The sequence below is a fragment of the Phragmites australis genome, chromosome 23 (assembly GCF_958298935.1).
Source record: "Phragmites australis chromosome 23, lpPhrAust1.1, whole genome shotgun sequence".
NCBI lineage: Eukaryota > Viridiplantae > Streptophyta > Magnoliopsida > Poales > Poaceae > Phragmites > Phragmites australis.
This window is the reverse complement of record NC_084943.1, coordinates 16,659,309-16,684,639: the sequence shown is the minus strand read 5'-3', so window position 1 is coordinate 16,684,639 and position 25,331 is coordinate 16,659,309. Positions and strand designations below refer to the sequence as shown.

The window sequence follows — 25,331 nt, the reverse complement described above, 5'->3', positions numbered from 1 at the left end:
GATCGACGTACGTACGTGCCCATGCATGCATGCATGCATGCCCGCGCCGGGGGTCGCGACTCTCGAAATAACCAAGTAACCACCGGGGCAACCGCCAGCCCCGGGCAGCCGCGCGTCCGCGCGCAACCGCCGGCGCAACGCATCGCGCGCTACTTAATTCTACGCCACCACCACCGCCCCCTCGGGTCCCTCCCGCTCGCAGCCTCCTCCGCACCGCACGAACCGCCCAGCCCCCCACCCGAGCGAGAGAGCGAGCGATCGGTGGACACCATGCAGGCGGTGCGTCCGGCGGCGGAGACCGCGGAGGAGGAGGTCGGCCAGGCGCAGCTGGTGAGGGAGGAGGCAGCCGAGGCCGAGGTGAAGAGGGAGGTGGCGAAGGCTGCGGAGGAGGTGGAGGCGGCGCCGGAGGAGAAGGATGTGGCCGTGGTCGGGGAGGAGAAGGCTGAGGAGGAGGGCGATGAGGAGGCGGAGGCGGGGGCGTCGGCGAAGAAGAACCGCATCCAGGTGTCCACCAACAAGAAGCCGCTCTACTTCTACGTCAACCTCGCCAAGGTACATCGATCCTGCAGCTATTCCCTACTGTTCGCTTAAGTACGTAGGCATGCAAGTTAATTAAAACATGCAAATGTTTTTGTGTCATCCAACTTATAGTGTCTAAAAAAATAGGATTAAGTTTTTTTAGTTTGGATTTGTAAAACTTTGTGTCACAGGAATATGAATGAATCGTTGTGTAAAACATGGACGATCGATATCTGTTAAGTATTGAATTGCTTCACGTGAAGTTCATGTGTTTAAAGCTGCTAAATAGAATAATTATTTAGGTCCTTTTTTATTTGAAATTGAAAGCTTGAGATCTCTAACTTATATCCATATGAATGTTGGCTGCAGAGGTACATGCAGAACTACGACGAGGTTGAGCTTTCTGCTCTGGGAATGGGTAATCAATTTCTACGCACTCCATCCACACCTCCCATTTTGCTCCTTGTTCTTTTCATCTTTTGCATTCTGTTTTGAAGATGCACCCATTTTTTTCACTGAACATATCCATCGAAGTATGCTTCAGTTTACATTCACTTGATATGTTCGTAGTGTATTGCATTTTCCTGAGACATGTTTGGTTGCAGCCATTGGCACTGTTGTGACTGTTGCTGAGATCCTGAAGAACAATGGCCTCGCCACTGAAAAGAGTAAGCATAATGCATGGCTGTGATTACCCTCTGAAACAAGAAACATTTTCTTCCTACAGGTTTAACATATATAGAAAATTACACTCGCTCATATCTCTTTTTCAACCCTGTGTCAGAGATCCTGACATCGACCATCGGCACCAAAGACGAGTCAAAGGGCCGGCTTGTCCGTAAAGCCAAGGTGACAGTTCACTTTTGTCAATTTTTCATTCATCTTACTTAGTTTCTTTCTGACTTCATAACCCCTTTGTATATAAGAATAGAATGACTCCTTCCTGAATATATGTTCTTGGTTTCAGATTGAGATCCTGCTGTGTAAATCAGAGAACTTCAACAGCATCATGTCCAGCAAAAAATCCGACCGCCCCAAATCCGCCGAGGAAGAGATCAAGATCTGAGTGTCTGATCTTCAACCTCTAGGCGTCCCTCCTTGTCCGGTGGTTGACGTCATGCATGGATGAAGCAGCAACCAGTAATCTTATTAAGTAGTAGTAATTAGGGTACCTTAAATATATATATATATATGTACCTTAGTCCTTGTTAAATATATATAAATACCTTAAATGATGATGATGATGATGATGGTGATGATGAAATGGCTGTAGAAATTTATCTTGGTCGCCGAGGCTGGGAGTATTATTATTCTCGGCGCCTTGTGTAATGAAGCATTATTATTTGGACATGGAGACCAACATTTATAATGAAAGGCTAAGGTTTCTGTAAGTGTGCTGCGCTTGCTAGTGATCTTCAATTGGAGGACTGTTTGTTAAATTTACACGTTGTGTCTTAAGCGGATCTCGAAATATGCAATGCAAACGTATAGTTTGCAATTCGCTAAATTATATTGGATGGTTACGGACAAGATTTTACATAAATTGAGATATCAAATTTAGGTGAAACATTATCGCATGTCATACATTCCCAACACGTAAGTACAACACATTTTTTTTGCGAGGTATATATACGGTATACATACAACATAATGAAAATAATATATAGGCAAAATTAAACATATGCCGTACCGCCAATGTTGTTGCTGCCGCACTTAAACACGCCAGTCGACGTCACGGCGATCGAGAAGCTTCCCTGTCCACCGGATAACAGACCTAGGTACTCTACGCCGATGACACACTTATACGTCAGTTGTCGCGTCCAACAACTTCCCATTCTATCCAAGGAACCTAGATGTTCCAGGCTTACGCGGACTCACAGCATTTCTTCTTCCTCTGGCAAAAGTGTGGCAATTTTTGTTCTTTCTCCTTCGATCAAAGCAAAGCAAAGCAAGTCTCCCCTGCCTCGCCCCGCCCTTCCCTTCGTCTCAGGCGGTGGGAATGCGGCCAAATCCATCTCCTCGGTCCTCCACGTTAATGGCTCCGTTTTCCTCACCCCCGCCACCAACCTCACCCATCAGCAGTCTTCCACCACCGCAGCCGGCAACGCCTCCTTGTTCCGCCAACCCGTCCTTCCACGGTTCCACCCAAAGAGCTCCCTCTAAGCCCACATGCATGGAAACCTGTCAGTCCCTAAACCGCCGAAAGCTTAATCCCGCACCATTGAAGCAGGCATCGACTACAAGAATAGCAAAATTCAGACGCCTGTTGTGTAGGAAGTGTGAAAATATAGGCTCGGTTTTGTGACTCGGGCCGGATCGTCGGCGACAGCAGTCCAAACACGCCGCTAACAGGCAGACTGACTCCACCACACGAAAATTGGTTTCACTGAATTATTGAATCAAAGTATAGCATGTTTTTTACAAGACAACGACAGGAAGATGCATGGAAAGGGATTTGCAGCCCTTTTCCTGGACGGTAAATTGGCAACAAGACGTGCTACGCTGGAACTCAAAACTGTACTAGCTGCGCAATTATCCTCTTACATTTATCAATAACACGGAAAATTAGAACCAGCACCAAACCCATTATACAATCTCTCCTGTCGTTCCCAAGCTACAAGAGGAGCAAATTAGGCAATCCGTCTCAGCTATAATCCTGTATACATGCCCCCTACCAAAATCCTTTTCTTATGTACTATGCTCTACAAATTTAGCAAACATCTATCCTAGCAGGGGCCATCATACTCGACACGACGAAAATCAACACATGCTTGGTTTGCCCCAAAGCAAGATGGAAAGCCTCGAAAAGAATACCCCGCCACCAATCACCAACAGGAGTAACATCGATGGCATCAAACATCAATGAGTGATATAGGCCTCGGCACACAAATGGCCCTATATTCCTCCGCCATTTTTCGTCTGTTGAGGTCTCTTTGTTATCCCCTTTGGCATACTAGCATGGGCGAGGCCTTTGTTAATGGATTGAAGATTTGAAGCCCAGATGGAAGGTTTCTCAGTTATAAATTTTCACAGGCTTCTCAAAGGTGTGACGATTCTGCACACAATACAAACAAACACAGAACAGTTACACCAAGATTTATGTCTGCATATCAATCAATTTAAAGGAATAACATCATCAATCACCCCATGTTCTCTATTAGTAAGCTTCACATCAAACCCAGGAACTTTTCCAATTTCATACACATTATACATACTAAAATTGAACATACATCTACCAGCACGTGTGTGGGGTCATGTGTCATGTGCATGATTATTTAGCCATTTGCTCAGTGGAAGGTATGCAACATTTTAGACCAATTAATTGCTGTTGCAAAATACCTAATCCATTCTTCTTTTTTGCAAAATACCAAAGCCATTCATTAGTTTCAAGTTTCAACAATATTCTAAATACATAGCATCAAACATATAGGAGTGGGCAAAAAATAAATAAAAAATCACAAATGCAGGTAAGTCCTGGCACGAAGATAGCAAAGCTGGAAAGGTGCACAAGAACATGACCAGGAATGGATTTCAAGGGCACATAAAACATCTCTTTTGCTCACTTCACAATCAGACAAGCATTACCTACCTGATTGGTTGTGTAAGACCGTTTCGATGTTGTATCAGTGTGCTCCAAGCCAAGGTATTGTTCCCAAGCACCATAAACGTCTCTCCTCTGTGTAATGAGAAGAAATACATCATCTCTGAGCATAGTCGACAAGAAAAGGTATGCATTTAGGCATGCCTACATGCTGAAGACAACTACTTGCCTGAAAACGTGCAGATACAACATCAGCATCCTGGAGGTACTCTGGCCGGTTCATGGATATGAATGCAAGCTTCCACTGATCAAATAAGCGTTATCACGGTTAGAAACGCATGTTGGCAGTACAAATCAATGCGAAGAGAAAATTACAATTTGCTAGAAATCCGGTATAGTATAAATCAGGTAACAGGGCACAACTAAATACAGGGAAAATCCTGAAAACAGAGTGGTGAGAAGGGCATGAAGTTACCAGGCAGGGTTCATCAATCCCAAATATTAACATACACAAGGACAAGAATGGCTGACCTCATGCTTACAAAATTAGCCCACCTACCAAGTTCCTTCATTTCTGAAGGAATAAGCTGTTCATTATTTTGCAACTCTGAATATAAATAAGGTGCACTTAACGTCTCTCAACCCCCTGAAATACAAAATCTGGTATCCATTCATATCCCCTAATATTGTAATAACTGGATGAATTAACCCCTTGATGTGGTTTTGCAGCATAGCCACATACGAGATGACATGAAGCTTTGCAACCATAATTGGGAAATCGAATATATTAAGAAAAGTTCAACCCCTCCCTTTATCCCAACCAACACCTCCGCCGCAAGGTCAAGCCAGCTGCCATCTCCTACTAGCATTGGGCCGGGATGCCTCCAACAACCAACACGCTAAACTGCACAGCCAGCACCTTGGCATTGTCATCTTCTATTTCCACCATTGTGACTTGTGAAACTGTTGGCCACCTCACAGCCACCAGCAAACCGTAGCAGCGTTTTGGCATCAACTAGCAACGAGTCTTAAACTTTACCTCTGCCGATGAATCCTTTGCCGCCGCTTCCGAAATCTCTATCACAGTCATTGCCGATTCATTCGTCACGCTATGCATGCCATTGGAGGAGCAGCACAAGGCATAGTACAAAACAGAGAATGCAAGGAGAGAAGCTGAGAGGGCAATTCAGGTGGGATGGAAAATAATAAAATGCAAAGTTCCCAATTCTCTCATTTCCAGTTCCTCTTCCTCTCTTCCCAATTACCACTGTTCTAAAAAGGTGTGAGGCCTAGTCAGGTGGCTGGGTGGTCCCTAGCAACTAGGAAGACAGACTAGGCGGTAATTAGGCACTTGACAGGAGTGTGGTGTCTAGCGCTCCTGTCTAGTGCATAGGGGCCACCTAGGGGGGCCTAGGAAACTGACTTTTGAAAGTATTAATTGCGAATGGGGATATCAATTTGACATTTTCATTCTGCACCAATTTCCTCATCAGATATGGATTATGTTTGGAGGATTTGGGTATTGCTGAATGTGATTATCTTGTTTTTGCTACTAAGACTTCGATCACAAACTTTACCACTGATTTTGGCTGCCTATTCTTTTTGCCATCAGTTCGCTAGGGACATGTTTGTTTTTGCCACTGCTGTCCAACTGCATTGTGTCTCTGTCTGTTAAGGACATGAAAGGACAATCCAAACCCTTCTCTTCTTCCCCACCATATCTCTTGTACCCTCTCCTTCCCTTCGCTGACAGACCCTGCCCTTACGGATGCCTGCTTTGTTCCTCCTTTCTGTGGCCTGGCCTCCCGCAAATCCCGGAGCCACCACCCAAATCCCAGCTGTTGTGGCCACCAGATCTTGATCATGATGACAGCTGCCTCTGAAGTAGGACAGAAGGTAGCAATCACAGATTTCAAAGCCGGCGGCGTCCAACTCTTCCATCTGATTCCGCCTTCTTCCTCTTCGCACATGCTTTGTTGGCTATGGTAATGCCCTGACCTGGTCATTATCCCGTGTCCCACTGGGTCTCTTAGACACTGAACTACTGAAGCACGCATGTTTTCCAGGTAACGTTAATTTGATTGGTCCAATGTCTTGTTTGCATTCTGCATTGTACTCCTTAAAGCATGCTTACGTGTTTTGGATTCAATCACATCATGAATCAAACAATCCAGCATGCAGGTTTATAGGTTTTGCATTCAATCTGAGAAATTAATCTATTCTTGATGTTTAATCTACAATCTGGACACACTCATCCTGGCCCTCCACTAGAGCTTTCAACCTCGTCAACCATCTCGTAGCCTGTGGCCAAGACCACCACCCCGACTTCATCGCCCTTGTGGGGCTAAAAGTCATATGTGACTGTACCATGGAGCTGGATGTTTGTTGACTTTAAGGAATAGGGAGGCAGAGGTAAAGATAGACAGCTCACAAAGGCAATTTGGTATTCATTTCAGAGTTTGGCAATGCCTCAGCTGGTAAAAGCGTGTCAACCTGACTGAAAGGGGCTAGAATGGCAAATACGGAGTGGCACCAAAAACGATTGGTAGCAAAAATTAGTGGCAAACTGATGAATAAGAGTTGCCTTTGTGCAAAAATAAAATAAGCCCGTATTAAGTTGAAACAATAGCCAGATTAGATTCAATATACCTCCATATCCATATTTTTAAAAAAAAATGGCAACACGTGCAGGGAAAATCCATTCTAAAAATATTTAGGAACATAATAATAGATTACCTTAGAGAATTCCTCATCAAGAACTCTAAGTTTTCTCTGGATGCGCTCCATTACCTCTGCAGCAGTCTCACCTTCATGGATAACCAACAAAAACGGATCTCCAAAATTCTGAATCTGCTGTTAGTCAGAACAGTAATGTCAACTGATACTGGACAAGCATACACATCTACTTTCCCATGTAACTAAATATAGACTAGTAATTAACAAGGCAATCATATGGAAATTGCAGTACCTGATTCTGATTAGGATCTTTCATGAAATGGTAAACATGAATCAACCGATCATGTGGGCCGAGGTTCTTCTCTACCTCTGGGATCTGTTTCAATTTATACAAGCAATGCCATGCAAGACAGTATCACATCAGAAGATATATTTTTACGCAAACACAACTTAAATGAAAACAGATCAAGGGGTCAACATCATCAATGACAAGACAAATGGAATTTTACAAACCTCCTCGGCCCGTAATGTCCAGTACTGATCATTTATATTCTCTATCTTCTCGTGAGGTGGAAAGATCTACAAAAAGAAAAATCATTCATAACAATGCCGAATTAATGAATAATACAAGACTAATTTCAAAAGGAAGTTCAGAAACTAATGGGCATTGCATGGAAACAAAGTAGATGGATCTTTATTGCGAAAATACTTAACACAAACCATCCAAAATTACAAATGAACATGCATGAACCTTGTAAATCTTATGGTAAAACACTTCAAGCAAGCGGAGCTCAGCATCGGGATTAGATAGTTCAACCTGTTGAGCATTGTAGACATGATTCAGCCAGAAAGAGTATATTATAGTAATAAGGTAAAGGTATTACATGGCAACCTGATAGAAACCATCATATCCAAATTCAGTTACAGTTCGAAGGATAAAAGAACTAACAAACTGAATAAACTGAAAGACAGATGAGTGGTCACCTTAGTTTTCAAGTCAGTAATCACGTCGCTGATGGTGCTATTCTTTGGAAGTCTTATGCTATGAACTACAACCTGGCAGGTAATGTGCATCAGTCACATACTTAAGCAATAAAAGATGAACGTAGGAACTTGTAACGTGCAGGCGATAAACCTCATCTTTTGTTGCATGATGGAATGCAACTTTAAGTGTTTTCAAACACTGCAGTTCTGGCAGTGGAATGTCCAGAACCTCGTAATACAAGATATCAGAAGTCTGTGAAACGTAGCAGGAAGATAAAAGTACAATATATTAGGGCCATGTTACGTTTTTTAAAAGCAGTAGTGTGCTTACTGAGTAAACAAAGAAAGAGAATTTAACCTGATTATAATGGACAAGCATATCCAGTAAATGTCCTACTCCCCGATATCTGATAGGCTGCGGTTTAGGTTGCTGAGAATAACAATTGTGAGATGTAAGCCGAATTTTTGATGGATCATCCAAGCCAAGTTGATGTGCAACTCTCTCAACAACATCATCGTAAGTATGAAGCTTCGACCTAGGTGAAAACAAGAAACACATGTGAGTTTATTATGAAACAGTAGTTCGAATATAAAATCAGTCCGGATTGCAAACGCTTACAATTCCAAAGAAAAATCATCATCCTTTGGTTTGTCCAAAGACCGAAAGTGCACAACCTATAGTACAAACAACACAAAACTTAAAAGTGAGCTCAAGGACAGAAAACTAGTTTGGACTTTACAGAAAGCAGCAGGCTACGCATATGTAATATGCTTCTGTTACAAGAGTAAAACAAACAAGATAAAAATAAATAAATATCAGTCCTGTGTCTAAGTATACTTGTACAACTAGTGGGTATAACATGACATAGCAATGGCAAACTATTGTAAAGAACAAATATTGTGGCATGAAAACAAGTCAAGGCACTTTGGTTCTTGTTTCTCCAAATATACTACTTTGATTAAAAAAGAATTTGGGAGGATCGTGCTCACCATGAATATGTAAATGAAAGAAAGAGTAGAGAGAACAGTATATCAAAAATGCAGTAAAACAAAAGGAGGGAATGGTACAGTAGAGTTTGATAAAACAATGAGACGAGTTGGAAAATAGTACACTTGATTTGTATCTGAGTATACCTGCCTATTGTGAACATACTCCAAGAATGAAGGAACATCCGGATAGCGCACTTGAGTATCACCTTCTGGAACAGGTGACTTTTGGAAACATATAATGTCCCCATCTTCAAGCTAAAGCATGTGAAAACAAATTCAGAAAAATCATAACTTTTTTAACTACAGAATTAAAAATATTTAGATCTAAAAAGAGGAATTGTGTGCAAACCTGACTAGAACGGAAAGTGAGTTTCTTGTCAATATGTTCACACATCACATTTGGCTCAAACTTAATTTCCTGCAGCATAAGAATGCCGAAAGGGTCAGTCAGAATATTCATCTTGGGAAAAGCATCGCTACATCACTATTAAGTGCATAAATATTAACTATCAAGTGACGTACACTAATCAACCACCTGAACACAACTATATCAGCACAAGGAGCACATGAGTAGAACGTGCATACTGCAAGTTAGAATGCTTTGTGTATTCTAGAGAAATAAATACATAATTGTGAAGAACTTAATGTAGCACTCACCTCATATAGCTCAATTTCTTCATTTGGGGAAAATCCAGCCATTTCATTTAGTTTTGTCAGGATTTCAGATGGCTTTCCTAAAGCCTTCACGAAAAGCCTGCCGACAAAACTGTATAACGGAGATGTCAACATGTGAGTCATCCATAATAGAATTTCAACACAATGATTGACAAATAAATTTACAAGAAACATACCGAAACTCTTCCTTTTCAGGGTTATAAAACTTGAAGAAAAGTAGTATGTCTTCTTTGGTCTTCTCAGGAGGACGAGTTGGACATGAATCCTATAAAAGTAATAATTAGATATGGTCAAGCATCTCAAATACAGGAGGCACAACAAAGAGGAAAATAGGAAACATGAAAGAAACAATGAACAGCAATTGCTTTATATTATTACCGGTCCAAGTTCTACTTCCAGAAACAGCTTCAGCTCAGCGTTGTGTGCCTTATTTGAGACCTCCCTAAGCTGCCCGACCTGTGCAGCAGAAGTAATAAATCCATCATCACAAATCAATTAACACAAACAAGTGAAAGTATAAGGCTAAGATAAGATGTTATCGTATTTTTTAACTAATCCTGCAAGGTTGTCTCATAATATATCCTAATAATTTACCATGATAATGTTACATTTAAGCAATTCAACCAAATCGATATATTATGAGTTCAAATAAACCAATGCTCCATGTTACATGTAAACAGATCTGAGTTAAGAAATGTACACAACTTCACTCACCCTCAAATTGCAAGTGATGTGAGCAGATGCAACTTACATATTGGCAAACAAAAGTTACCCCTTTCATGCTAACATATTGGCAAAAAGGAACAAAAAATAAAAAGAAAGGATCGATCAAGCAAATGACACTCAGCTGAACTAACAAAAGTTAGAGGACTTCAATAGTGATGAACCAGATGATTTTCCACCATATAAAGTACTTGAAAAGTTATAAGTGTGAACTTTCAAAAACAATAAATGAGTAAATGACTCACCGATTGTGCTTCTTCCTGGGGAGTCAACGGACGATTCGGCCGGTATGTATGATTCTGCCTCTTAGCCCACAACCAGAAGCGCTGATACTGTACAGGGATGCCATATTCCTTTGCAACTTCCTCCTATCAAACAATTCATTTGACAAATCAATGGGATTAGATACAATTCAAAGTGTGATTGATTATACTATATAGGAAATTATAGCATTAACATAGTTTATAGAGCACTCCCAACAAAAAAATTAAATAAATCTGCAATGCGAGAGCTGGAATGTTCCACATTGGTAGTAACATTAATCAGCCAGATCATAAAGCAAGTGCACTGCTTCTTATTTCCAGGTAAGTTTTCCTGTTAAAACCTAACATTAAGGTAGAAAATAAGGCCGTGTTTGGAGGGGCTTGAACTTGAGTTCAAAACCACCAAAAATGTAGAAGCTCAATCCCCTGCAAATGGGCCTGTAATATCCAAAAAAAACTAACGATGAAGCCTTCTTATGGAAAACAAGTAGTGTTTTTGGGATCATTACCTTGAATGCAGTAAAAGGCAATTGTTTCTGAATGCGGAAGCTGCGAACTTTTTCATGGTCCACCAGATCAAAATATATATTCTTACCAATCTGCTCCTTTAAATCTTCATCTCGAGCAATCTATGTTCATTTTTCGCAAACAAAGTTCTATTAAGAGGAGTCACCAAGAGAGAGAAGCTGATATGACTGAAACAAGACCAGACCTTTATGATAGTGTAGAGGTGAGCTTCTGCCTTTTCCTTCTTCTTATGTTCTTTCTCTTCTTGTTCTTTCTTCAACCTTATCTGTAGAAGCACAGTTGAATCCTTCACTATCTTCAAAGAAGATACAACATATTATATAGAAAGGGAGGACAGTAAATACAAACTACTTACCCGCAAATGCTCAGCAATATCCTTCTCATCAACATTACACATTATTTTCTCCTTGTCACTCTCGCGAATATAGACAAGCATGTAGGCATTTGAATACTTTGTGAATTTGAAAGGTGTGTTATTGAAACCAGGGTTTATTTGAGGCAACTGTTCCATAAAAAGAAGAAAAAAATAATAAATAAGCAAGATGACAGAAATCACTACAACAAACAACTGTATTGTACTTAATGAACAGTTGTTAAAAACCTTACCTCTTCCTCACCCCCATACTGCTCTTCAAGCGCCTTTTTAGTATCTTCTTTTGTAACCCGCTCATCATCGAATTTGTACCTGAAAAGTCAGTATGCAGCCAGAAAAAAGATCATAAAGAGTGACATTTGCAATATATTTTCAAGGACATGGTAACCACTCTGACACTGTGGTGTGCATAAACAAAAAACGTGATTCCATGTCGCATCTGGTTAAATAAGCTATTGTTGTGAAAGAATGCCATTTAGCACTGTGAACTGTCAATATAATGAGGCTGATAGCCATTTAACACTGTGAACTGTCAATATAATGAGGCTGATAAAAGAATAAAAGATGTTGATAAAGCTAACCAACAATTTCAGAGGATTATATTTTGACGCAAGATACAAGATGCTGATAAAGCCAGAATGGGTAGAGCGAAATTATGAGCAGATGAGAATGTAAATATACATTATACCCAGTTCAATATCAAGCATGGTATCCATAAGGGGCATTTTAAGAATTATGTGCTCCCGATAACCGACTACATGTTTGTCCAGCTTATAAATGTTTGACCACAGTAAAGAATAGCAGTGCATGGCAGCATAGGCAAAAAAAACAGTACCAGAAAAGAACTGAGACTCAAGAGACAAACGCACCACTGATCTGATAGTGTAGGGCGAATGAAAGCATAATAGTGACCACCATGTACTCCTCCACTATGAACAAGAACACTGAACAAAGAAGACAGACAACATCAGTAACCAGAAAAAATAGATCATATCTGTCTGAGCATTGTCATAATAAAAAGATAATTAATAATGTGCTCATATAAACTGACAGCACAAAAGTAGGAAGAGAGAAAATTTTCAAATTTGCACTTTTCTCAAAAAGCATCAATTTGCAAGGGTGAAAGGACAATGTTGCATACATACAGCCAGTATCTACTTTCAAGTTCTTGCCTATTCACAGAGTAGAATCTAGAAAGAGTAACTAAAATAGGGAAACCTTTTAAAGGAAAAGTGCAACATTGGTCCGAATTTCTCATCTGTACATACATGGATTAGATTTCTTGTTTTTGGCTGTTTTGCCTTTATTAAACAATTCAAAGTATTGGAACAACATAGTAAAATAAATTACCTGTGAAGAGTATAAAGGTTTCTAATACTTCTATCTGCATCTGGAGACAGATATTTTCCATCATCTCTATCAAGATCAAGTTGTAGCGGGAACTCATAACGGTCATTAATCTGCAGAAGTAGGTGTTTTCTTCATTAGCAATTCTAAATAATCTCATCCATCATTTCTTAAATAAAGGAGATATCATGTCAATTGCTAGAACAAGCCAAAGAAAAACAACAGAAAACTGGATGAGGCAAAAACAAGAACATTAAACAGATATTCCTAATCAAAAGAAGAAGAGCGACAAATATGGTCAATTCTCTGAGTTGATGGCATGTTGTACTCAGGGTAACATTTGCTTTTTTGGGATCCCCCTTATACAGTGGTGATATTTAACAATCAGTTGGCATAAGGCAAAAAAGAATGAGATAAAACAAAGTACCTACAAAGCAAGCATGAAACTGCATCCTGAATGTATTACAGCACATAGGCCATGCCATGGTTTTTAAGGCGGTAAGGCGAGGCGCGGCGACCAACCAACCAGCCCATACCCTTTCCTACCGTAATGCCTTGTACTAGCCCCCTCTCTCTCTCTCTCATCGCAGCGCCGCTGGTCGCTACTCTTCTCTCTCTCTCTCTCACAGCACAGAGCAGTGCCACCGCTCACTACCCTTCTCTCTCCACCAGCCAGCCACTCCACTTTCCAGGCACTCCCATCCTTCACTGCCCCACCCCCTGCCACATCGACCGCTGCTGCCGCCCCCTTCCAGATCGACCTCCGCCATTGTGCCAACGTCCGACGCTGGAGCCGGCGGGGATGGGGGAGGCGGCAGCTGCTTGGCCTTGGTGGCTGGTTCTCCTGCCGCTCTTTCTCTCTTTTTCCTCTCCCTCATTCTTCACTGTTTTCGGTAAGGCGTGGGGGACACCTTGCCATCCCGGAGCACCTTGTCGCCTAGGTGATGCCTTAAAACAATGGGCCATGCTAAGATTCAAATAGATAAGTGGAGCCAACTAACAGGTTTCTATGTTCATGTTTAACATATCCAAATGAGGAATGACTGATGCACGATACAAGGTGATGGAGGTGTCAAGTAACACAAGTCAAAACCATTTTTCATCCTAAAAAGATGTCTATGTTGTTCCACAGTCCTTATTCAAGCAGTCGTGTACTAAGCTACCAGCATCAACCTAAATAACTGTCAGAATCATCTATTTACTGATAAACTCGTAATTCTAAAGCAAACCACAGCGCGTAACAGATGTCTACCACTCACAAGTTACACCTCTTTCACATGTTCCCCAACAATCATGTGACTGCACCCACACACAAAATTTTATTTACTGATAAGCTCATAATTCTAAAGCAAACCACAGCGCATAACAGATGACTACCACTTTACACCTCTTTCACATGTTCCCCAACAATCATGTGACTGCACCCACACAGAAAATTGATTGCAACTAAGCTAGAACATATTCATTCTATTTTGATGCACTTCACAGCAAAGAATTGATCTTGTTGGTGCCAAATCAGGTTTAGTTGCCCCCAAAAGAGCAAACATAAGGGTGCTTATGCATACATGGTCCTATTGCAGTTTTCCTCAAGGAGTTAGCAACTGTGCATGTCAAGTACCTCTTGACGTGGAGTCACAGATACAATGAATCTTCGTTACACAAATTATTGCCAATCTTTAAAGAATTGTTGCATGTAATTTGAAAGATATTACACCTGTTGTGTTAATGTTTTAAAGATTGCTTCATGTAACTTATACTGTTGCCTTTATTATTTATTGTTTTATCATCATCTTTTTTGTTGGATCTTATGGGTTTCATCTCTAGCCTACCCCAACTTGCTTGGGACAAAGGCTTTGTTGTTGTTGTTGTTGTTGTTGTTGACTTGTTGTTGTTGTTGTAACTTGTACTATTGCACCAGTAACAGAAGAAAAATCGATACCAAACTGCAAATGGGAATGTGTTGAGTAATCTCAAACATTGAAACCATGTCTGTGTTTCATCAGCCTAGAGCCTAACAGTTTGGTCAATGCCAAACCCTCGAATCCATATGCATGCCATGATAACCAGCATTTGTGTAAAAAAAGAACTACTTGAAATAATCATGAATATGTAAAAGAGTAAGTAATTTATTAGTTTGAAGGAGAGGTTTTGCACAGTTCCAACCTTAACCATTGTATCTCGCATGTAATCATATTCAAAACGCTTCAGTTGAAGTTGCAAAACAGGAGGAAAATCAAGGAAGAGTACACCCTTCTTTGCATCCTGAAAAAAAAAAGATTGAAACTAAGGTGCAAATATAGTAACAGAAAGGTCAGAAAAAAGATAATCATCACATTAATTTCCTTCATTAAATTGAAATGCCTGCAACTTTCCTAAAACTTTGAAAATCAGGTAATTAACATCTAATTATTCTAAAATTGCCTTCATGGAAATCCTTTCAGTAAATGAATTGTGCAAGTGCATACAAACATTACACCTACAAGAAGCAAGTATTATACTAAGTCATGCTATAGGCATACATCACACCCTGGTCCGGATGATCTGACACATGCATTGCACTTGTCTTGTATGGAATACAAGCAAAAGGCACTTCGGTAAGTATGTTAGACTAGGAAGAAAGGAAAACATATACAGCTGCATACTTTGTTCCATTGGCTACTATGTGTAACTAGGACGACACTAAGATGCGAAAGCGCATACAACAAGCACATGTCCCCTCCATCTCCCTCGTCTCTGGCTTCGTCTGCCTCTGCAACCCTCCACTGCCGCCCCCGCCTCACGCTACTGCCGCCCACTACAGCCACCGACGAGTCACGGCTACCTGCCACACCACCACCGGTCGTCACCCCTTCCACGACTGGTGCCCAACAGCGTCCCCACCACCTCGTTGTGCCATCAACCGCCCGCCACCTTGACACTGCCCTCCCCTTAACCTCGAAATTGTGACGCCCCTGCCCACTGTTGTGTCAGCCTCCCTCCTAGATTCTTTGTCCATGGGAAGAATACAGGCCCTGAACCAACACCCCCCCCCCCCCGGATCACATGGTCCATGTCGCCTTCGTCACCGGCGGGTCATGCGATCAGCATAACACAAGACGAGCATGGGCTAGAGACATCCATGTCATTATATATACAAGAGTCATGCACCTTGTGGACCAGCCCTAGACTAGATGGACTACAAAGACCCAAGTCATGCAATACACATTTATCACACAAGGTTGACAACAAATGTATCAAAACAACAAATATCCCCAAAAGGAAAATGCCCACTAAGAACCTATAAAGTGTAACAATGGAAATACTACACCTAAATACTCAGCTGCAAAACCATGCATAGAACAGGATTTGTGGGAACCTGTAAGCCATATTGCTCCGCATGATATTTGTTGTCACCCTCCAGACGCTCCACTTCCACATATTTATCGAATGATGCATAGACATCACGACAACCTTTGACATCAAGTTGTAGATCTGCAAGGACATAACATAAGCAACTATTATATAATAGATAAATATATAGTTTTCAATGCAAGCACAATTCAAATGACAACACCTACCATAAAACGATTCCTTTCTGCTAGATTTGTAGTCCACGTTAATGCACTCAATGTAATTAATGTGGTGGCCTTCAAATAATTGTTCAATTGTTCCTTCCACAACAGTTCCCTGGGAAGAAAGCAAAGTTAATGAAAAGTAATCAGCTTATTGGCAATTCATTACTGTAATATTTACCTTCATCTTATCTTCAAGTTTCTCGCAAAGAACTCTGTTGAGCTCTTGCACATCATGCTGCATGAAAGAATCATAAGTGTCCCATCCAAAAGATTTGGTCAACTCTTTGGTAGCTATGCTGTTGTCACTATACTGGAGCTTGTAAAAAAGGCTCTGCAGGGCTAAGGGAATACTTCCAGATGGCATGTCATTCTCAGTAGTTGGCATATGATATACAGCCTAAGAGAACATTTCAATAAGTTAGTTCAAAATTCAGATACTCAGCAGAAAACATAAGATAGCACAAGGCATGATCTCACACCTTCCTGAAGTATGGTATATGGTACAACGTTTGTAGAAGAGAGTTCATATAACAGGTAGCACCTTGATTCTTGAGACCAACATAACCTGTTTCTTTTTTCGAGTCGTAAGTCCAGTAATCAACCATTCTGCGTACAGCAACCTCAGCTTCCACAACAACGGTGTCATTCACAAGATAGCCCCTGCTTGGGTCATACAGCTCACTCAAAGGCATAAAAGATGTGAAACCCCAGTCGCTCTCACGTGCATTAAATTGGTGCTGAGTATCTGCCAAACATGGGACCAACATATAGATTTAATCAAAAGAAATATTGTGGAAATACTGGGAAATTCAAATGTGACTCAAGCACACAAGCACAGTTATCATTAGACATAAGGAAGAATAGTAGACCGAAAGAGTCTGATAAAATGAGGCTGGAAATCAAACCCATGTCAGGCAATAATGTCAATATTCATATATCATCACTTATCAGATTGTTAGCGACTGAACCGAGGTTAGGGCTTCAAGCAACTGCGAATCTATAACTTATCAGAAATGTTTGTAGTAAGAAACAGTACTATCAGGAGTTATTGGAAAATATAAATGCATGCCTCTGCAATGTATGCAGTTTTGAAAAATGCTATTGGTTACGAGGCTGACATGTGGGTAAGACATCCAATGGAAATTTTCTAACTGCACAACTCTGTAGAGTCATTTATCCAGAGTTCTCAAAGTTTATTTAATCATTATTGAACATAATATATCATACAGTATAGAAATGATCAACGTTGTATGTGATTTATGATTTATTGACATCCTAACAAAAGTCACACTCAAAAATATCAACACCACTATTTACATAGCATTAAACAGTCCAACTAATATTTTACAACCAACCCAATAATTAAATTCTCTAAAACCAACACCAATGCAGTAAAAGGCAAAAGCACATGTGAAATTTTGAGACGCTAGTTTGAGTTGCCAGAAATACAAGGAAAATACATGCTCAGCTGAGAAACATCCTAATAAATAAAGTAAATAAATAACAAAATACTAATATAGAAGAGAATTAGCCCCCTTAAAGTTGAAGTAACTTAAAAATAACGATTCGATTGAACGTTAGTAGAACTTTATGTGCCTTTAATGTGCTACATGTGTTATGAAATATTTTATATCTTGATTCAGAAGAATGAACTATGTCTAATCATAAATTTAAAAAAAGGAACTGCAGTGTTATTTATTATTGTGTATTAGTTGTCATAAGTTATAGGCAAATAGCATGTGCATCTCATTTCAAGTTCTAATCGCATGCAACCAGGGGCACTTCTGACTCACTAGATATTGCCTCAGAACCTAGGCATGTGCTGTGTTCGCCTTCAGTCGCACCACTAACAAATCACATCAACAGCACATACACAGCTCCCCACATGCTATTGTAATAAGAGTTTGAAATTTGTCAATGATCAAATAGCAGCCAATTGCTTCGTCATGTTCAAGCTCACTTCAAGACTCCAAGTTATGGTCCCATTGAAACTTCCATGATGGCAATGGCATTTGTAAGACATGGGGAGTACAACATTAAATGAAGAAAGGCAATACCTTTCCGTATCGTATACTTGGGATGAATCTGGTTCACAACGGCTAAGCTGAACTGAGCATACCGGCTCCACCCATATGGAAGGTTACCCGAGTCCGCAACATCCAAGTACATGGAGAGGTGATCCACATTGTTCCCCTTCGGGAAAATCAGCACACGCCTGCAAGCGAAAAACAGCACAATGATTAAAACCCTCGAAACTTAAAGCACGCTCATTTTACACGTGTTTCCAGTAATGGTCACAGTGGCAAGAGATCCAAAGCTCACCATTTGTATCCTCCAACAACAAACACATCCGAGTAGTGCTTCTTCGTGTTGAGCCGGCTAAAGCTCTCGATCGTCCAGGTGAACCGCGAAGTCTGCGGGTCCTCGGCTGGCTGGCTTTCTGCGGCGTTTGTGGGCTCCGTCTGCGCCACCACTGGCAGTATCCACAACAGAAACCACCAAACGTGTGAGATGAGATTAACGGAGACCCGAAAGACATAAACCCAACAACACCCACGTAAACACACACACACACGCACGGGGAGAGGCGCACACAGAGAGGCGGGAGGAGAGCGAATCGCGAGCCTCTAGGCCCTAACCTTCCATCGGCTGGGGCGCGTCGACGGCAGGGAGTTCCTGGTGTGGCACGAGCATCTCGTCGTCCTCCTGCTGCTGCTGCGGGGAGGAGCGCGGGCGGAGGGGTCAGATCCGGTGGGATGCGTAAACCCTAGGTCAAAGCCAAACTCCCCTGATCGGCGCGGGGACCCGAAGCGGCGAGGGCGACGGGCCGCGGAGATCGGGGTGAGCGAGCGAGCGAGGGGCACGTACCTCGAGAGGGGGAGGAGTCATCATAGTCATGGGGTAGCCGGCGGCAGAGGCGGCGATGGCGGACGCGGGAGCGGCAGAGGCGGCTGGCGGCAGAGGTGGAGGAGTTCGAGGTGGGATGCGAGGCGAGGGGGAGCTGCTGATGCGGGGAACGGAGCGAAGGCAGAGGGGGGCGAGTCGGTCGCGTGGTGTCGGGGGCGATTTGGGGATTTCGTGGTCCAGCAGAGCAGGGCAGCGTGGAAGGAGCCTATCGTGTTGGACGGTTAGAGTTGAGTTTTCTTTGGAGCATGATCCAATAAATATATTGTATTTGTAGTTTATTGGTTAGTCTTGTACGTAGAGTTACTATATTTGTTTATATATTTTTATATAGTTATTATATTTATAGGTGTCGGGTTATTACATTCGTCTATATAGATAACTAAATAATTTTTTTTAGAGTTATTATATCCGCTTAGTCTATTTTTACTCATCCAAAATAAACGCTACAATTCTATAAAACTCAAACGGACAACCAAACATACCTTAGGAGGTTGGAGAGCTTCGAAATTTTTCATCTCCCCCTTCCTACATAGTCTGTGACTAGCTAGAGCTTAGAAAAAGAAGAAAGTTCACCAATGTCTTATGCTCAATTAGTTCAATTGCTCTTGTGTTACCCTGTTGCATGGTTGGAGCCTAATCTCTAGTGGCAGGTTGAAAGTGATTGGTACGCACGAATCTACTATAGCAATTATACTATAGTTTACGCAAACTTCAACGCCTGATTATCATTCGTGCGGCGAGGAGAGGGTGAGAATGTTCGTGTGATGGGCACTTTCTATTGCTTGTGGCCCTAGTGTGGGCCGTGCGTGTTGGATATGTGTTCGTGCTCCTCGTGCATTGTGAGGTGTTGTATGGGTGGTGGACGCTTCCTGTTTTGTTAGCATGGCATCTATATAATATATATTAAAGGGTTAAGAATCAGCAGCCTCTCAAGACATCAGGTTAATGTAGCTATTGTTCACCAATCACGGTGCTACACGTGGCACATATAGCTGGTGCTAAAAAAAAGAAACCACCGGAGAGACCAGAACTCCCTGCGGTTGTCGCCGTTTGAATCTTGTCAGACCCATCCCTCCCCCCGTCTGCCTCCTCCCGCCTGACGGATCTGCTCCGCAGCTCGCTGCATCAAACGTGAATGCTGCACAGCACCCGTGAAGAGGCGCACCACATGGTGGTAGTCACCACTGCTGCTGGCGAGAAGTCAACGTGACCCCATCCTTCATTTTGATGTAAGAGCCACCGCTGAGTTCCCCGAGATCGTCATAGCCGCCCCCCACCAAAGCCCGCAGGAGCCCCAAGCCCATCAGCCTCCCCACTGGTCCCTGCAAGTGCGCTAACAAGGAGCTCACCAACACGCGCAGCTTCGGGGCCACGCAATGGGCGGCGGCAGTGGCGGTCACGTAGCTCCGACAAGCCGCGCCGTGATGGATCTGGCCCCGAGGATTTGGGGCATCGCGTACCAGCGAGACGGACAATCGCAGCCGACAAGGAGATGGACGAGCCCCTCACCATGGCCGCTTGGGAGATGTCAAGTGGGGCGGCGTCGGCAGTCTACTCCGACGGTGACTCACGGAAACAATGTCTAGTGGGATGGCATCGGCGATCTACCCCGGCGGCGCCCACCGGCCTTCTTCATGTGCAAAGGGCCACCGAGGCCTCCGCTGCCTTCTCCTTCACCTACGACCCAATCTAGGGGCCGTGCCACCGAACGACAAGACCCCCCTTGCTTCATGAGCATGTCCACACGGGGCCGTCGCAAGGCCCCCCACGGCTCCATCGCACACCTCAGCGTCGCACAAGTTGTTGCCGACACCGATGAGGTGTCGAGTCAGCGCCGCTACTCTCTCTCTCTCTCTCTCTCTCTCTCTCTCTCTCTCTCTCTCTCTCTCTCTCTCTCTCTCTCTCTCGGTTGGTGCCGCTATGTCATTGGAATTTGCTCAGGGTCAGCTGCCATTTCACGCTCTCGGCCGCCGCATTTTTACTGGAGGAGACACGAAAATGAGAAGATAGGGTTAGGGTTCGGGGAAGGAGGCTTGGTTTTGATCTCGTGAAAACGATAGTGAGCTGTCGGATGCTTTTGGATAGACGAGATCGCATCTCTGTGCTGGTTGGGCCAGAATGTTAGACCGGACCACGCTCGCGAGACATGGGTCGGGCGCGCTGTGTTCCCTAAGCCGACAAGCATGCATGGGGAAAAAGTGGGCCAGCGTGCGTTTTTTGGGCCGAAAGATCGGATTTTTGAGTTTTTTCTTTTTAATTGATTTTCCAATTCATTTTCCAATGATTATGGTTCAAATAAATGATGTTTAATGTGCCAACAGTGTTTTGAGATTCAAATGAACCTCTACATTCGCAACGTAGTGTGTCAATCCACCTAATTAGCATTGTGTATGCATCGATCGGAGTGGGACATGCTAGTATCACAATACTTGCCTAGTCACATGGAATACATGTTGCTAGGGAAAATTGCCTAGTAGCATATGCCACAAAAGCTCTATGTCATATTATTTATTAGTGTTACAAGAATTAGGAAAATATTCAAGTGTTATGTCACAAAAGGATAAAAGCGGCATCCACTGTATTCCGCATCAAACTAAATATTTGAGCAATGTTAGGTTCCACAAAAGTCTTACATAACAATAGTGAATTCTCTTATGGCCCATTTGGCCGAGTAACTAGTGAAGGTACGTGAGAATTGAGCTAGGGTTTTTAATTCTCTTGTTTGATTTGTCATTGCAAGGATTTAGTCGGAAATGGGAATTTAATGGCTCAGTTCTCGCCATTTCCATTATAAATCCATCGAACCAGCAACAATTGGCATGAAACATCATTTAAAGAAAGACTAACATACTGATTAGCAGTGATTAGTCACCATTTGTGGGCACTAGGAGTTTTCGCTAGTCATTAATTGCAATTAGACATTACTCCTTTCAGTCATAGATAAGTATTTTTGACATTGGTTTCCAAAATATAATTTTGATCGCTACTTTTTTTATAATATATTGATAAAATATAGTAAAAATATATTATTATGAAAGTAACTTTCTAAACAAATCTACTTGTATCATTTTTAAATATCCAAACTCAATGTATAAAAAATAATTTATAACCAAAGTTTGAAGATTTCACTACACACAACCCAAAACATTTATTTGTGATTGGAGATGCAAACCAAGAACATGAGAAAGTCTTTGCATGTTTCTTGGGAAGAACCAACACATGATAAAGCTTGTTGAGAATGATTTCTTTTTACAAGACTTTAATCCCCACGCCATCCTCTTTATTGCTTTATAGACCTCAACCAATCCAGACGGGGCTACCATAGATATGGACAGTGTGAATAATAATGCAGATGGTGACCATGCCAAGAGAGTAATAAGACTTTATATATCTATCAATATCAATACACGGACATTCAATTAGGGTTTAAAAGAAAAATTCCTCGGTTATTAGTATTCGAGTAATTCATAGCCATAGGTTGTAGCTTTTTATTCAGAAGGCAAAAGAAAGTTGTCATTTCACTCTAAACCTAGTTCATCGTAGAGTACATAGAATTTTTTTTCAAAATAGTGATAGGAGTGCTACCGTCCATAACAAGATCATATTTTTTTACATTAACGGAACAACTGTCGAGCGAAATCGGCAGGGAGCAACGGCTAAAATGAGAACAATGGGATGGCTACAAACAATAAAAATTACTCCCACCAGTTATAAATATTTATCGCTTTTAACTTTTCGTGATCTTTGATGTACAACTTTAACTATTGTTTTCTATTAAAATATAGTTATAATATCTAATACCATATAATATTATAAAAATATTTTTTAAAATAAATCTACACACATAATTTTTATGTTTCAAAACTAAATATTCTGGAAGTTATTGGCAATCAAAGTTTTAAAAGTTTAATCTGATCTTAGTGGAAGCAATAAGTATTTATGACTGGAGGGAGTAACACCGAAGGAATGATATATAGATACAACATTGTAGCACGCTTAGAGGTTAGGCGTCATCTTTGCTCCTAATATTGTCGTGACCTCATATATCACCAGAGAAGAAATCTGAACTGGTTGTAAGCTCTTGTACTGAAAAATTTGTCTATTCATTTATTTCCAAATGTTCTAACATGTATAAATGAAAACTGAATTGTGCACGTAGGTTCTTTTATCCCATGCAAAAAGGATATGATGGATCACAAGGCAACTAAACACAAACCAAAGTTTTACTTCTGGATTCTGAAAATGTAATTTGAGTGCAATCTCTTAGTGCTTCTATTACCGTCATGGTAAAATCTTGATTCTTTGTTATTTGATGCTATTGATCTTTGGATAGATTTTGAGATATTTTAGGGATATTCCGTTATTAGAGAAAAAAAATTACGTAAGAAATCATCAAAGGAGACACATCATTAGTGATAGCTCCTTAGTACATGTCACTAGTGCACTATTAGTGACGGGTACAGTGCCAACCCGTCACTAATATGTGGCTCGGATCGCGAGCCGGCCATGACCCATCACTAAAGATATTACTGACCAGTCATATTAATGTTCGTCACTAATAATTCAGTCATTAGTGGTGATATATGGGGCACATGTTACTAAATGCAGTCTACTAATTAGTGACGGGTCGTTATGAGACATGTCACTAATATTAAAGTAATTAGTGACGGTTTGTAGTTGTTACCATCACTAATGATTGACTCATTAGTGATGAGTGTCCTTATAACCCGTCATTAATTTATATTACTCATATTTGCTCGACCACTCTTATCTGCCTATTTCTCTCTCTCGACCACTCTTATCTCCGTTCACGTCCGCTCGCCTCCTCCTCCTGCCACCGCCGCCATTCGCACCTCGCTGCCGACGCTGCCGCCATTCACACCTCACCGCCGACACTGCTGCCATCCTCCCCCCTCCACCACAGCCTGACATACGCCGTCGCCCCCCCCCTCTATCCACTAGGGTTAGGGCGATGGACCAAGGTAGTGGCGGGGATTGTTGCTGTCGTCGTGACGGACTTGGATGGATCCCGATAACTCCTCCATTGGCTCATGCACTAGGCATACTGAAAGGACAATGATGTCGCCTAGAGGATGGGTGAATAGGCATTTTTGCAAAAATTTGTCCCCTTTTACTGTTGGCTTATACTTGCAGCGGAATATAAACTAATAGATTTTTCACAAGTGAAAACTAAATATGCTAAGCTCAACTAGTGCACAATCACCCTAAATAAGTGTGAAAGTTACAATCCTAAGGTGATTCATTTTATCTAATATGGAGTCCATTCTTGTTCTTCACTCTTGGCACATATGATTTCAATTCAACTTATGGATCCTAACCCCAACTCACTCTCAAGCACAAAGCACATAGGTTAGTCCATATGGATCCTAACCCCAACTCACTCTAAAGCACAAAGCATATGTGTTAGTCCATAAAACCTAAATGACAACTTTTATACTATTAGTTACTTGATCTCTACAAGTAACTTATCAGCCTTCATGCATATTGTCAATCTTCGTATAGAAACTAACCCTACTTATTCTTAAATACATAGCACATGGGTTAGTCCATAAAACTCTATTAACAAGTCATGCATTTAGTTACTTGATCTCCACAAGTAACTTAGCTTTCAAATTTATTGATAATCTTATTGAGCTTCTTCTTCTTCTTCTTCTTATGAGCATCATTAAAATCTCAATGACTTTTGATACAATTCTTTGAACTCATGGCATTTCTCAAAGAATCTATGCTTCATCGTTTATGCATCTCCTATGGAATAACCTAATAGTAATTCTCAATATGATTGTTAGTCCATAGGCATTGTTATCACTTACCCGAGCATCACCTAGAGCTCATTCATCTCGATGTATTTTCAATCTCCTCATTCACCTATAGCTCATGCATATCTCTTATCCATGCATCACCTATGAAACAACCTACTAACAAACTAAACACCATTATTAGTCCATAGATATTGTCATTAATTACCAAAATCACACATAGGGACTAGATGCACTTTCACATACACTACCCTATAGGCGTTCCCCCACCGGCCACGATCGAGACCGATCATAGTAACCTCTTTTCTTTTTCTCCCTTATTATTAGGCTCATAGTAACACTCATTAAGACACAACATTTTAATTGAGTTTATAGTACATTAGGCTCAATTCATATCATTCTATCATGTAGGTGTTGAAACCGATCATATGGCTTAAAGAGGTAATCCCTGTGATAGGTGGTACTGTACCT

General features: G+C 41.5%; 2 protein-coding genes across 4 annotated transcripts; one reads left to right on the top strand and one right to left on the bottom strand.

Annotated features, from left to right (window-relative positions):
• The first annotated feature begins 270 nt into the window (after positions 1–270).
• On the top strand, positions 271–1,585 carry LOC133906597 (uncharacterized protein At2g34160-like). Its single transcript, XM_062348543.1, has 5 exons — positions 271–552; positions 889–937; positions 1,125–1,187; positions 1,304–1,368; positions 1,487–1,585. Exons 1-5 carry the CDS (start codon positions 271–273, stop codon positions 1,583–1,585), a joined length of 558 nt encoding a protein of 185 aa, XP_062204527.1.
• A 1,432-nt stretch (positions 1,586–3,017) lies between these two features.
• LOC133906410 (ubiquitin C-terminal hydrolase 12-like) lies at positions 3,018–19,283 on the bottom strand. Of its 3 annotated transcripts, none has more exons than XM_062348299.1 (32): positions 19,042–19,283; positions 18,813–18,888; positions 18,496–18,646; positions 18,231–18,388; positions 16,653–16,918; positions 16,352–16,570; positions 16,177–16,285; positions 15,975–16,090; positions 14,783–14,881; positions 12,623–12,732; positions 12,142–12,216; positions 11,506–11,584; positions 11,255–11,401; positions 11,084–11,164; positions 10,881–11,000; positions 10,354–10,476; positions 9,764–9,841; positions 9,562–9,650; positions 9,368–9,476; positions 9,060–9,128; positions 8,855–8,965; positions 8,340–8,395; positions 8,079–8,256; positions 7,872–7,973; positions 7,721–7,792; positions 7,488–7,553; positions 7,250–7,315; positions 7,029–7,112; positions 6,797–6,913; positions 4,290–4,364; positions 4,109–4,195; positions 3,018–3,574 (listed from the first exon to the last, which is right to left on the bottom strand). In XM_062348299.1, exons 1-32 carry the CDS (start codon positions 19,069–19,071, stop codon positions 3,533–3,535), a joined length of 3,360 nt encoding a protein of 1,119 aa, XP_062204283.1. In that variant the 5' UTR covers positions 19,072–19,283; the 3' UTR covers positions 3,018–3,532. The 3 variants fall into 3 exon arrangements, with proteins under 3 accessions (XP_062204283.1, XP_062204285.1, XP_062204284.1); XM_062348301.1 differs by having other exon boundaries at positions 6,797–6,910; XM_062348300.1 differs by having other exon boundaries at positions 18,813–18,885.
• Between the last annotated feature and the right edge of the window lie 6,048 nt (positions 19,284–25,331).